This window comes from Vombatus ursinus, unplaced genomic scaffold (assembly GCF_900497805.2).
Source record: "Vombatus ursinus unplaced genomic scaffold, bare-nosed wombat genome assembly UNPS02014830.1, whole genome shotgun sequence".
NCBI lineage: Eukaryota > Metazoa > Chordata > Mammalia > Diprotodontia > Vombatidae > Vombatus > Vombatus ursinus.
In genome coordinates, this window is record NW_020954608.1 from 37,610,792 (window position 1) to 37,625,495 (window position 14,704).

Sequence of the window (14,704 nt, forward strand, 5' to 3'; positions counted from 1 at the left end):
CATTAGCACTAACTGTTCAGTGTCCTGTAACCGTCTTCTATCCTCCAGCCTCCTAATGCAGGTTAGAATTTCTTCTACTTCTTCATAGCCTTTTTTTTTCTTCTGTTTTATCCCTGAAATCTTTTGGGGTTTAAATATTGACTTTTCCATTTTTCAGTCATATCCAACTCTTTATGACCTCATTCAGGGTTTTCTTGACAAAGATACTGGAGTGGTTTGCCATTTTCTTCTCCAGCTCATTTTACAGATGAAGAAACTGAGACAAACAGGGTTAAGTGACTTGCCCAAGATCACATAACTAGTAAATGTCTGAGGCCAGATTTGGACTCATGGAGTCTTTCCGACTCCAGACCTGGTGCTCTGTGCACTATGGCGCCACCTAGTTGCCCCATAAATCTTACATCATACAGATAGGAAAGAAAACCAGGGTTTTAACCCAGGTTCTCCAACCTCAAACCCCAGAACTCTTTCCACTATACTATGCTGCCTATACAGGATTATGCTAGTCAATGTTTAACAACCACTCTCCAGGAAAAAAAAATACATATGTGTGTAAATGTACATATATGCATATATGTATAAATATACACAATACACTTTTAAGTTTAATTTGCTTTATTAATATTTTCTTCATCACTTAAGTCTAGACCATAGGTTCCCAAAGTGGGCAATACCACCCCCACATGGGAAGTCCAACATGCATCAGTAGGAATATGTGCATGTAATGACTTGCTTACAATACAGTACAGTTACCTGATGCAATATTGTATTGTGTCATCAAAATTTCAATGCAGGAAAAAAATCCACAAATTTATAATAAATTATTAAATTTAAGATGTTATTTTTAAAATATTTTTTGAAATGATGCAAATTTCAAAAAAAAAACATTAAAGGGTTAAAGAAAGTAGATTTCCAGGGGGGATGCTGAGAACTTTTTTTTTAAAGGAGACAGTAGGCCAAATAATTTTGAAAACTTCTGGTCTAGACAATCACAAAACAGTAATTCAAGCCCTGATTAGTAGCATTTGCTAATTGGCTCTCTTGAACTGTTAAGAGCTAGGTGTAACACATCCCTCCGATCCCTTTCACTTCCCCTTTTAGGGTAGAGATCAACATGTACTTTGTGTTCATATCCACGTTACCTAGTACTGGCAGAAACAAAAACATGCCCATATTTCTAGAGGCAATTGCAAATTTCTCCATGCCCTCCACACTAACTTGAAGCAAAATGCTCAGTCTTTTGTCTTCTTATTGACAACTCTCTTGGTTAAACCTCATGGATAACTGCCTACTTGTCATTTCTGCTCAATAAATGGGGAGCTAAATTATGAGGAGATGCTGAGGGAGGCTTCATTTCTTTGTGATTGGCTTCTCCTGTTTCTAGGAATAGGGTGACAGTATCTGCTCAGCTGCCTCTAATTGCTGACTAGCACATTCTCTCCCTGTTCTGACATAACCAAAAGCTACTCCATAAGCAGAAATTTGATTATCTAAATAGATCTAATTGGACTCCCCCGCTTTGATTTCTTATTTCCCACTTGAGTTCCTGACACCTTTGTATAAAAATGGCCACCTAACTCTAACTGAGCAGATGCCCACTATACCATGTGTTATGATGACATGCATTCACATGTACCACGGTTAATGGTTAAAAATCATCTCCCTGGGAATATAGTGACTGCATTCAGTAAAATAATGTTGTGACATATTTAATTACCTTGTAAAATAGGTCCCAGTCCTGATGGCTGTCACCAGAATTATAAGGGAGTGGTTTCAATGTAGATATTTTAGGCCTGGTTAGAAAAATACAGTTAGAGAAGTAAGATATACAGGCAATGGGGTTTAGAAATCTATTCTGCCATACAGAAAAATAGAAGGGGAAGGGGATAAGAGAAGGAGGGGGATGATAGAAGGGAGGGCAGATTAGGGGAAGGGGTATTCAGAATAGGGGAGGGGCTAGATGGGGAGAAAATTTGGAACTCAAAATCTTGTGGAAATGAATGTTGAAAACTAAAAATTAATTAATTAAATTAGAAAAATAAATACAGTTAATAAATTTAGTGCCTGATCTCTCTCTCCTTTTTTTTTTTTTTGTTCAAACCTGCTGAAGAAATCTCCAAGTGACTGCAGCAACTTTGATAAAGAATTTCTGAATGAGAAACCACGGCTATCATTTGCCGACAGAACACTGATAAACAGCATGGACCAAAATATGTTCAGCAACTTTTCTTTCATTAACCCTAAGATGGAGAGGATGTTATCCTGAGGATTCAGTATTTCCAGAACCTTTCTGGCTGAAGGAATTTGCCTTCTTTCTTTGAACTGGCTCAAGCAACATTATCATGTTCCTTTTTCATCTCAGAGAAGAAAAGAAACACTCAACAGTGAGGGCTCCAAGGTTTTACCAATACTCCGGGCATTTATCTGTAGAGTAAGCCACCTCTACTTCACTAATGACAAATGTCTTTTGTTACATCTCCTGTCATCTTTTACAGAATGCTCTCACATTTCAGGGCATTCAAGAAAGGACTCGCTATGAGGTTCAGATTTGCCACCTCACTCCCTGCACAGTAGTAATTTACTTGAAAGATGGTACTGCGTACTGTGAAAGATTGAACAACTTAATACTGCCCTAAATTAGCCCCTGCACTTGAGTACAAAGTGCCGATCAATGGACTCCTTGATGAATCAAGGCACAAAGTGTATACAAAACGTCTCAAGACTATAACAGCACCTCGCTAGATGCCATAGCAATTGTCCTCCAGCCTCGGACCTGGAGCTGCTGACCTATTTTACCCTGTTCACATCTGTGGAAGTTTAAATGGCCAAAAGAAAACTGAGAACAGTAACAAGGTTTTCATGGGAATCCTTTCACAATAAATGTAGCCTGTCACTTGAGATTTTCAAAACCATTCATTTTGATTATCCACGTTCCCCACACTGTTTTGCAAGAGATAACATTGGTAAGTTGGAAGAACATGTCACCTGGTGTAGTTTTCCCTGGAAGTCGAATAGACTATTTCATCATATAGTCTTGGGGTAATGAAGGAATTAAATGTGGAATCTACTAAAGATGATATCAAATTATTTCCCTTAATTAAAATTTGCCTCAACTTTCTACTGATACATTTTTTCACTTGATACCATATTTCACGGCAACCATCCTCACTTTATAAAAGAAGGAACAACCATAACAACTGAAAACACCCAACATCATAATACTCCAGGGAGACTAACCTGTATCTCTTACATCTCTTTCTGTGCAACGTTCAAGATAAAGAACTATGCATGTTATTTACAGTAGTCACCTGTTTAAGTAGAATTCTTAACCAGTGCACTTTGGAAGTGTCATTGCTGTTTGTACAGTTTAATAAAATGTTGTGACCTAATGGCAAATTGTATGTGTGTGAAAATGTAACTTAAAAAAAGAAATCCAAAAGGCATTAAATTTTATAACCTTCCAACAGTGAAGTTTTATGCCCTTCCAATAGTGGATTCTATGATTTTTCAGTCATTAAAAACTTAATAGTATCTGACTATTAAAAAAATATCTTCTGGTTACTTCAGTTTGTTCATTGTGGGTTTGTTGTAAAAGAAAGACATAAATAAGTATTGTGATGATAATAATAGTTCACTTTATAAAGTATTTTACCATTTACAAAGGATTTTCCCCACAAAAAGCAGAGATAGTACACATGTGGTTATCCTTGTTTTATCAAGAAGGAAACTGAGGTTCCAGGAGGAGTCATGGGATTCAGAACTGGAAATGACCCCAGAGATAATCTAATTCAATCCCCTCATTTTACATATGAAGAAACTGAAGCCCAGAGAGGCAAATCCCATGGATGATAAACATCAGAGACAGAATTTGAAACCAGGACCTCACTAGATGCCATAGCAATTGTCCAGAGCCCAAGTTTTTCCACACTCCTTCACTACCAAGACCACATTGCCAATAAGAAAGTGGCAGATTATGAGGCTTGCAGGTGATGTAAACCCAAGATTCCAGACAAGTCCAAAGCTCTTTCCATAACCATATGTACTATAAGAAGAAATCCATAATCCATCATTGAAAAAACTTGCTTGAGATGGTGGCAAGTGATACTTGATTGTCACTGCCCATCTCCATTTCAAATGCGTTATGTCCCAAAGAGAATCATAAGCTTCCCTCTCTGAGCCCTATGACTTACCATTAGCTGGTAATTAAACCTCCTAATAATTATGTGGAAATTCCTTTCATTCAACTCTCCAGCTTGACTGTTCCCCCTTCTTTGTGTATGTCTGTCTGTCTCTGTCTCTCTCTGAATGTCTCTGTGTGTGTGTCTCTCTCTCTCTGAATCTCTCTCCTCCCTCCTCTCTTCCCTTTCCTTTTCTCTCCTCTATTTTTCTCATTTCCTTTCTTCTGTGTTACTTCCCCTTAACCAATCTCTTTTCTATGGCTGCTGAGTTTGCATTTGCCTTATCTAACATCTCTCCCGCTTTTATATTTTATGAATCAGCAGCTGTTTCCTCCTTTAGGTGAGATATCTGTATTGTATAGTATTTCTTAATACTTCATAGATCTGTGATTTTTTTCAGTTCAGGTACTCTTTACACCAAAACAGACTGTAAGCCCTCTAAACAGTCTTAGAGAAATGCTTCAGCCAAAATATTCATTACTCTGCAGCCCACTTCCTAACTTCCAAAGAGCCAACCTGGTGATAGAACCGCACTGACCTAAGGTCACTTCTACTGCATTAGGCTATACTAGCTGTATTGGCTGAGGTTTTATAAAAGTCAGGTTGGGGGAACGAAAATATAACCAATTCTTGGGCCACAAAGGTCACTGTCAATAGATCTACCTCCATACAAAGAGGTCTTTGAATAATAGAGTAGACACCAACTGGTCTTGTATTCCCAACCTTCTTCCCACTGAAGAAATTCCTTCTATAACACCTGAAAGTCATTCTAGTCACTACTTGAACAGTTCTAGTAAAGGATAGCCCAACCCATGTGTAGAAAATTCTTAATGCTTACCCTAGTATAGTAAGATCCTTGAGGACAGGGCTTTTCTCTTTACCGCACTGCATACAGTTTATTAAATACTTATTCATTAAATACTTAGCTAAAGAGATAACCTGGCATAGAGAGCTACATTCAAGTCACACCTCCTGACACCTGACACCTACAATTCCGGGCGAGTCACCTAACTTCACAGGTAACCCTAAGACTATAAGTTGTAGACCAGGTGCTAGTCTGCAGCAGTAGACAAAGTGTCCCCACTAGAAGGTCCTCATAGCAGTGAAATTACAGGTTCAGTGCAGAAGAAAATATAGCTGAAATCTGCATCTGTTTGCTTCCATACAGTAATTCTAGTACTGCCCTTTGAAAAATACAAAAGAAATGCACCCCATCTTCCATGTTTGAAGACAGCTAGTGTAATAGAGTTCTATTTTCTAGCTAAACATCCCTAGTTGCTTCAACTCTTATTCATAAGATACAATTTCCAAATTTCTTACAACCTGTGTTTTTTTAGGGGAAGCATTTTAATTTATCAACATATCCCTTAAAGCACCCAGAGCTGGATACAAGATAGCACTCCAGATGAGGGCTGATCATAACAGAGCATGGTGCAATTATCATAGACCTTGACACAAACACTAGGTTTCCACTAGGAAAGAGCTTTGGACTAGGAGTTAGAAGACCAGGATTCAAGTCTCTGTTCCACCATTTATGAGCTACATGACCTTGAGCAAGTCTTCACCTCTCTGAGCCTCAGTTTCCTCATCTATATAATGGGTAAATTAATAATTCTGTTACTTTTCTCACAGAGGTAACATCAAGTGAATTGCCAATACATCAACAACCACACATTAGATGCTTACTAGGCTATTCCCTCCATGGTAAGACTGGTACTATAAATGAAAGCAAAAAGGAAGTCACCATCCTGCAGGGGTTTACATTCTAATGGAGGAAGAGGTGTGGGAGTGGGATTGTGGTAGAGACAAAAGTCCAAAGAGTCAACAGTGGAGCCCAGAGAGAAATAAACGAGTGAACATGACTGGGCTTGGGCACTTAAAAATGAACGTTCCAAGAGAAATTGACCAATCAGAGGAAGCAGTCACAAGGGTAAAGTGATCTTCTAGGGTGAAAAGGCTAAGGTCATGATGGAAAAAAGAAGCCTAAGAGTAAGAAACAGAGCCCAGAGACAAAGGAGTGTACGTGACTGAAACTTCCCTTTAAATGAAGGTCCTGGGAAGAATAAGCCAATCTGTATTTGTACAGTTAATTTAAATTGAAATATAGTACTTTAAAATCATGCCCTTTAAATTTAATCCTATTAGATTAGCAAATCATTCTAGACTGTCAAGATTTTTTGAGATCTTGACTTTGTTAACTGTCCTGTGTTATGCTGCCCTTCAAGCTTTGCTTTCTATACAAATTTAATAACCATCACAACCACGTCTTTAACAAAGATGCTGATAAAAATGTTGAACAGCACTAAGACCAGGGATAAATTGCTGTGACATTTCAGTAGAAACATTCATCTAGGTTTACACTGATACACATTTAACCAAGTTTGAATCAGTCTAACTGTACTACAATCCAGACCACCTCTCTCCAGCTTGACACAAGATTATTATCATAAACTTGGCATAACTGACCTCCCACAAGATATTTGACAATGCTTTAGGCTGCCCCTATCTATTACCCTACACAGCAATGTGAGAAACTGAAATGAGGTTAGTCTAAAATGACCTATTTTTAATGAAATTATTCTGACTCATAATTATTTCTACTTACCTTTCTAAATGTTCACATATCATCCCTTTAATAACAGGTTCTGGAATTTTGCCAGAAAACAAAGTTAAGTACATTGGAACCATAGTTTAAAGAATTCACCCTCTTTTCTTTTTGCAAACTGGAGACACGTACTGATCTTCAGAGTTTTGAGGAATCTCTTCTGTCTTTTCCTAAGATCACCAACATCAGCTCAATTGTTTAACTATTTGGTACCTTTGGTAAACATCTACCATTGTCAGAAAGTATCCTGAAAATATTCGTAAAAACCCACAAGATTATCATCCCACGCTTGGAATAATCTGCTTCAGTTGGAAGACATGCATACCTTCTCATACTATGCAGTTGTCATCTACAGTCTCTCCTAAAACTTCTATGAAGGGTCTACCCAAAGTACTGGAGCCATTCTTCTTAATCCTTTACGTTCTAAGTGTACCAGTGGAGTACTTACATTTTCCATCTTACTTTCTCTATATGACCAATAATGGAGAAGCAACAATGGATATAAAAAGTAGAATAAAAGATGTCATCCTGGAAGTCATGCTATATGCACATCAAAATCATGACATGCCGGATGTTTTATTCTTGATTCTTTTAATATCTTTTTGTTTTGTTTTTTGGTGAGGCAATCTGGGTTAAATGACTTGGCCAGGGTTACACAGCTAGTAAGTGTCAAGTGTCTGAGCCCAGATTTAAACTCAGGTCCTTCTGACTCCAAGAACTCTACCCACTGCCCCACCTAGCTGCCCTGATTCTTTTAACATCTTAAAGGTATCATTATATGCGTTGGGCTGGCCATCCATTGTCTCTTTTTCATGATTCATCATCATCATCATCATAGCTAACGTTTATATAAAGCCTGCTATGTGCTAGGCATTGTGCTAAGCATTTTACAAATATTATCTCATTCAATACTCACAATAATTCTCAGAGGTAGGCTCTATTATGATCCCCATTGTGTTGTTGTTGAGTAATTTCTCAGTCATAGCCAACTCTTCATGACCTCATTTGGGCTTTTCTTGGCAAAGATACTGGAGTGGTTTGCCATTTCCTTCTCCAGCTCATTTTACAAATGAAGAAACTGAGGCAATTGAGTTAAGTGACTTGCTCAGGGTCATACAGCTAGTGTCTGAGGGCAGATTTGAACTTGAGAAGATGAGTTTCCCTGACTCCAGACCTGGCACTTTATCCATTTTTACAGATGAAGAAACTGAGGCAAAGGTTAAGTGACTCACCCCAAGTCACACAGTCAGTAAATATCTGAGATCAGATTTAAACTCAGTTCTTCCTGACTCCAGGCCCAGGACTCCATCCACTGTAGCACCTAGATGCCCCCATATATGACTGATCCAAGTCCCTTTCCATTCATATGTTCCTTTAGTAATGTCTTTTAGGATATATTTAATCTATAATTCATCGCTGTTACTATGTGGCTACCCAAGTAACCATCATGAGTCTTTCCAGTGTTCTTCAGATAAGTTGTAATTTTAATATGCCATTGATAGACAAGTTAAGTTAAGTACTACTAAGTTCTTCAAGTTCAGAAGAGCCTAATATTTTTTGTGAACTGGATTGAGAAAGCTTCATAGAGAACATTGGGCTTAAATTGGGTCTTGAAGGATGGGGAGGATTTAGAGGTGGGGGAGGCGAGGAGGAGAGTAAATAAAATCACCAAATCATAGGATTTAAGAGTGGGAAGAGATTTCATAGGCCAGTTAACGTAACCCATACATGAAAGGAATTCCCACAACATACATACCAAATGATATCCAGCATCTGTCTGATGCCTCCAAGGAGATAGAATCCATCATCCCTTGAAGAAGCACAGTATACTTTTTTTAAAATATACTTTCAATTGTTAGGAAAATCTATATTGACATCAAGCCAAAACTGGCCTTTTTACAGTTTCTACCCACTCTGGTTCTGTCCTGCTTCTGCTCCATAGAGCCAAGCAACAGACCTAATCTCTCCACCTCATGGCAGCCCCTTCGAATACTTAAAGAAAATTATTGCATCCTTCTTGAGGCTTGTCTTCTCCAGGCTAACCACACCCATTTCCTTCAACCAATGCTCATATGCCTTTGACTCAAGACCTTCGGCTATTCTGGTTGTCCTCCTCAGTACGTTCTTCAATTTATCAATATTCTTCTTAAACTGCAGTCTCTAAAATTTATGATCTGGGAAGAGTAGTGTAGGATTACCACTTCCCCGTTCCTGAGGGCTCTATGCTCTATACCATCACCCTATGTCTACCTAATTTAACTCTTCCCATCAACCCCAGAGCACCTATTTGTGTGGTTAGCTGTGTTTGCTTGGATAGTTGCTAGGATTTCTTCCCAAATCCCCCATTTAAATTTCACTAATTTATCTACTCAGATCTTTGTCTAGCAGGAAAAGCCCTTGGTTAAAGACACATATGATACAGGTGCGGCTCTGCCCAGAGACAGAAATCTAATTGCACCTGAAATAGGCTTGTCATTGGGAGTAGGGGAGAAATTATAAGAAGAAAGCATAAATCCAGTCCTCCAAATCTGTCTCTTAAAAATTTTACCTCTTTGCTGTGCCCAACTAGTTCACCAGTTGAAGAGGGAATTCAACTTTAAGAGTCTAAGCATGCAGATTTCCCCATTTTAACCACACACACACATATACACACACACAAAACGCAAGGGTAATCACTCTCTGGGGTGTCAAACTGGTTCAGTTGACTTCACAAGAACAAATCCTCTACAACTGACACAAACACTGAATTGCACCCCCCCCATTAGACTTTAGCATCGTTAGCCATTGTTCCAATGATTCATTGACTCACTGTTTAAATGTCTCCTGCCATTGTCCAAGCTCCGTGATGGTGAAAGTCCATCCCCCTCCCCAGTTCCCCTTTAAAGGAGGTCATTCATTCCTCTGGTAGTAATGGAATAAGGCTGAAGTCTTCTTATCACAACCTTTCCAAATCCTTATCTTATGTTGGCTCTCATTCTCTTCCCTTGGAACTCTTATCTTTGCAGGGTTTAATATATCCTCCAGTGAAACTTCTGGCCAGAGACCATGATACACATCTGCAACCTATCAGTCCCCGTTCTCATTATTCTTACCTTTTTCATCTGTGCTGTTACTAGCTTCATAAGCTTCTCTTCTATCTTCAAAGTATGGTCCTTAAAGATCAAAGGTTCATTCATCTCTGCTTCTAAATGCAAAATCACAAGGACAATTTATCTTCATTTTCCTTATTTGGCAAAATAGTTTTCACAAAACCTTGAAAAAAGCCAAAGCATACAGAATTTTATTATATTTTTACTTTCTCCTTTCAAATTCCTTCAACATCCATTGTTCTCACCATACTAGGTGAATGGGAGATTCCTAATCTTTGTCCCACTGAGAGGGCTACCCAAACACCCCTAACAATGCTTGGGCCATAGGTCGCCAGGGTCCCTCATCTAGCCATCCAAACACCCAAGCATCCCTTTCTGCCACACCACCCTTCCCCCACTTCAACAATGAATTCAACCAAAAAGTCACTGCAAAGAATGCTTACCTACTTTGACAATCATTCTGGGTTGGTCCTAACTCATTAGGGCTTAAGGTTAGAATTCATTGACACGCTCACGGACCATTAAATGCAATAAAAAATTACCATATTAACAACAAAAGATAAAAAGGACAATTTCTAAGGTTTAAAAATTAGTAACCCCACTGAGGGCTACTCCCCTCTATCTCTGAATTTACCATGGCAACTGGTCATGCTAGGCCAGAAAGGCATTCTCAGAGAGCAGGGTGAATGCCATAAACACTTCAAAAACCAACTCCCTACAGACTAGGCCTTTTATGCTTTAAGATACAAGGAAACAAAACCAATGATGATGCCAAGGACATCCTACCCACCTCTTTAAAGGGAAACCAGCCTAGCCTACACAAAACAGGTGTTGCTTATGCCACAGAATTGAAAAAAATAGACCTATTACAAACATAAAAGTTACAACAATTGTATTCCACAATCCAATTTTATAAAAGCCAGATTTAAGGCTTATATTTATTATACTTAGAACAATACAATAATCATATCTCTTAAGAACCCACTCTTCCTCCATTCACTCCAGTGGGAAAAGCGATGGCAGACAGTGAGTGCACAGGACTGCATACACCTCCAATCTTCTTGCATATTTTAATAAGCTTGTCAGGTTGTCAATGGAGAAAACACCAACAAAATAATACGAACTTTTATGAAACTAAGTAGAGACTGAGGAAACATTGAGATTATATACAAACTGAGCTCTTCACCCGTATCCTAGATTAGAAGAGAATACCATCACTGTTCAGAGTCATGTGAGATAATCATTGGACAATGCTGCATCATTTGAAAAGATATTGCCTCCCATTAACATGCTATGGAAAAAATGAAGTTATATGCTACCAGCTATTGGAGTCTATTGCCTGGTGGTTTAACTGTTCCCTTAATACTAGTGCCTTCCCTCTTAGATTATCCCCAATTTATCTTGTATTTATCTTGTTTGTACATAATTGTTTGCATGCTGTCTCCTCCTTTAGACTATGAACTTCTTGAGAGCAGGGACTGTTTTTTTGTTTGTTTGTTTGTTTGTTTTTTGCCTTTCTTTGTATCCCCAGTTCCTGGAGCACAGTAGATGCTTATCTACTGACTGACGAACCTCACATATACAAAGGCCTTGGATGATAGAAGTTGGTGATGACTTTCATTAAACCTGCAAGTTAGTTTTCCTGACATTTTTTGTACTTTTTCCCCACCATCTGATCATCAACTCTGAACTTTAGTTTTTTTTCATCTTAAAATAGACATAACTATGTAAGTTTAAGTTAACTATGTTAAGATGACTAAGTTAATTATGTTAAGTTTAAGTTAAGATAATTATATAAGTTTACTGTCACATACACTATATTATAATAATAGCATCTACCCCACAGGGTTGTTATTTGTAAACCTTAAAGCGGTTATTATTTATGTTTGACTAAACTATCTTGTGTGACATTGGGAGACATATTTCACTTTTCTGGGCCCAGTTTGCTCATCTGTAAAATGGGGAGAATTGGACTAAATTATTTCCAAGGCCTTTTTAAACTCCAACATTCTATGGAGATAGTTCTATGGGATCAGGAACATGGCTAACTAGGAGACAGTATTGATCTATGCAGTACTTTCTCTTCCAAAAACAGTCAATAATAATCAATAATCTATTGTAATGAATGGAACAGGAAGAGCAGAGATAGATGACTTGAACTATGATCCAAAGCAGTAGTGTCAAACTCAGATAGAAACAGATTCCTGCTAAGGCAACATAGTGACTTAAAAAAAACACAAATTAGCATTATCTATATTGTATTATATTTTTATTTATTTTGTTCAATGTTTCCTACTTACTTTTCAGTATGGTCAGGTGCCCTGTGGACTGCTTAACAATTTGGCACCTCTGAAAGTATCTTAGAGCAGAGGTATCAAACTTCTGGTCAGAATTAACATGTAATTGAGAAATGTTGAATTAAAAAAAATAAAAATACAATGCAACACAGATAATGTTAATTTTTGATTTTCTAAGTCAACAATCCACCTGCAGGGATCTGTTCCTATTTGAATTTGATACCACTGGCCTAGAGGACCATAAATCCAAAGTTGTGTTGGAGGTGATTGAAAACCAACTGTCAATTTTCAGTGGGAGTATTTACGCCTCAGTAATTGGCAAATGCTATAAATCAGAGCTTGACTTATTGTTTTGTTCGTTATCTAGACTTATGAATGTGATGGAGAAAAGGGCCAGTACCTTAATATCAGTGTATCTGGATGACAGGTTTCTAAGCTTCCTGTAGTCTCCACATTAGAAAAGAGAGTGTCTATGACAGAGGGGAGATTGAGAGGGATGTATGACAAAATGGCCTACAACATGGGGTGTGTGTAACTGCTAGTGACAGGTTTGTTACATTTATGGCAAGATAAAGAGATTGGGGAAGGGAGGTTCTGACACCCTTCAAATTCCACCCCATAGGCATCCAGGTACCTCCTGTGTGTTTATGCATAAAACTTGCCCTCTTGACACCATTTGAAATATTCTCTCTTTTACTCAGTTTTGCTGACACCTTTGGTGGGAGGGGGAGGGAGAGAGAGAGGAAGAGAGGGGGATGAAAGGGAAACGTTCTACTTGCCTATCTGTGGCCTGTTGATTGACGAGTTTGGAATAAAATTCATATCCTTAATCTAAGTCAAGTTCACATCATTAATACCTCATCAAGTTCCAAAGAGACTGGGACACTCAGATAAGTGCACGGTAGCTGAAAAAAGATGCGGTTTCAGAGGGCTGGGAAATCCTGTACTGTCCCCAAATCCTCCTCAATGTCTTAATTTAGCTGAGGCCCAACCCAGTCAATATAGATGTAAATATTTCATAGAACCTTATCAAAAACAATGTTGCACATTTTAGGAATATGTATTCTGACTAATCTAAACCTTTTAGACCTTTATTAGATATCTAAGCATTCTCTTCAATTAGAGTTGCCATAGTTTTGTTGAAGGTGGGTTTAATTAGTATTTGCTGGCAGAAAAAAATGAGAGGGAAGAAAGCCATCCATTCAAGAATATTCACTCTAGGGGCAGTTAGGTGGCGCAGTGAATAGAGGTCTGGCCTTGGAGGCAGGAGGACCTGAGTTCAAATCCAGCCTCAGACACTTAACACTTACTAGCTGTGTGACCCTGGGCAAGTCATTTAACCCTGATCACCTCACCAAAAAAAAAAAAAGAATGTTCACCCTGTAGCCAGACAACCGATAGAACCCAAAGCTATAAACACTCATAGTTCAGGTGAAAGTTATTCCAAATGTTCATTTGTACAAGTAGACACAGTCTTTGAACAAAGGTGGTACAAAGGAAAGAGACTAAGATGAGACTTGATCTTATTATCTTTCAAGAAGGAACTAGAAGCATTCTCCCCATTAGATTTGCCACTAAGCCAGCCTACTTCATGTTTTCTGGTCCATCACCCATTTACGGTATTACTTTGCCAAAGCTGATGGTCAAGGTCCATGATAATCACAAGGAGGTGCTAATGATAATCAAGGCAGAAATGTGTAACCCAAATAATGCTGAAATTCATTCAGACATTACAGAATCTCAGAATCTCAGACCTAGAACTACCTCAGAAGCCATTTAGGCCAAAACATTCCTGTTCAGGAATCCCCTTAAAGACTTCCAGTGATGAGGATTCTAACTTTCTTTTTTCTGAAGTCTTTGAAAAAGATCCTTTCCAAATCTAAGGCGCATGCCCTGGAGTCAGGAAGACCAGAGTTCAAATCTTGCCTCAGATACTTAGTAGCTGCATCTAGACAAGCCCCTTAATCTCTGTCTGCCTCACTTTCCTCACTTTCCTATGAGGATAATAATAGCACCTGCCTCCCAGGACTATAAAGATAAAATAATATTTATAGGACACTTAGCATAATGCCTGGTTCATAGTAGGCACTTAATAAATGCTTGTTCACTTCTCCTCCCTACTTCCTTAATCATCAGAACTAGATCCAGAATAGTTCTCCAGAATAGGTAGTTTTCTCTACCTATTGAGGAATGAAATTCTCATTAAAACAGTGTAGAAATTAGTTAATTGGTCTACTTTTGGGAGACAGAGAGGGAGATCTCCAGTAGATGTCCAGATAGCGAAAGTGTCCTAAAAACTACAACCTACCTCTGTGACAGTCATATGATCTGTTTCCAGAATTCCCAGTCTCTTTTTCTCCTATGGAAGTGGTCTACAGTATACTCTGTATCATCTGTTTTGATCATCTATGTACTCTCTGCCATGTTTCCTCCCTCTGGTTCTTGGATTTTCTCATGTGCATATATATATATTATCATCAGTTAGATCGTAATATATTATTCCTTCACCTTTTTAATGACTTTACCCCTTTTCAA

At 38.3% G+C, this 14,704-nt stretch overlaps 1 protein-coding gene across 1 annotated transcript in view; it reads left to right on the forward strand.

Moving 5' to 3' along the window:
- PRKCQ (protein kinase C theta) overlaps window positions 1-3,488 on the forward strand; it is a 189,767-nt gene extending 186,279 nt beyond the window's left edge. The window contains exon 17 of the mRNA XM_027838577.1: window positions 2,111-3,488. Within this exon, the coding sequence (XP_027694378.1) occupies window positions 2,111-2,266 (156 nt within the window). The 3' untranslated portion in view covers window positions 2,267-3,488. The remainder of the gene's footprint in view (window positions 1-2,110) is intronic.
- The last annotated feature ends 11,216 nt before the right edge of the window (window positions 3,489-14,704 follow it).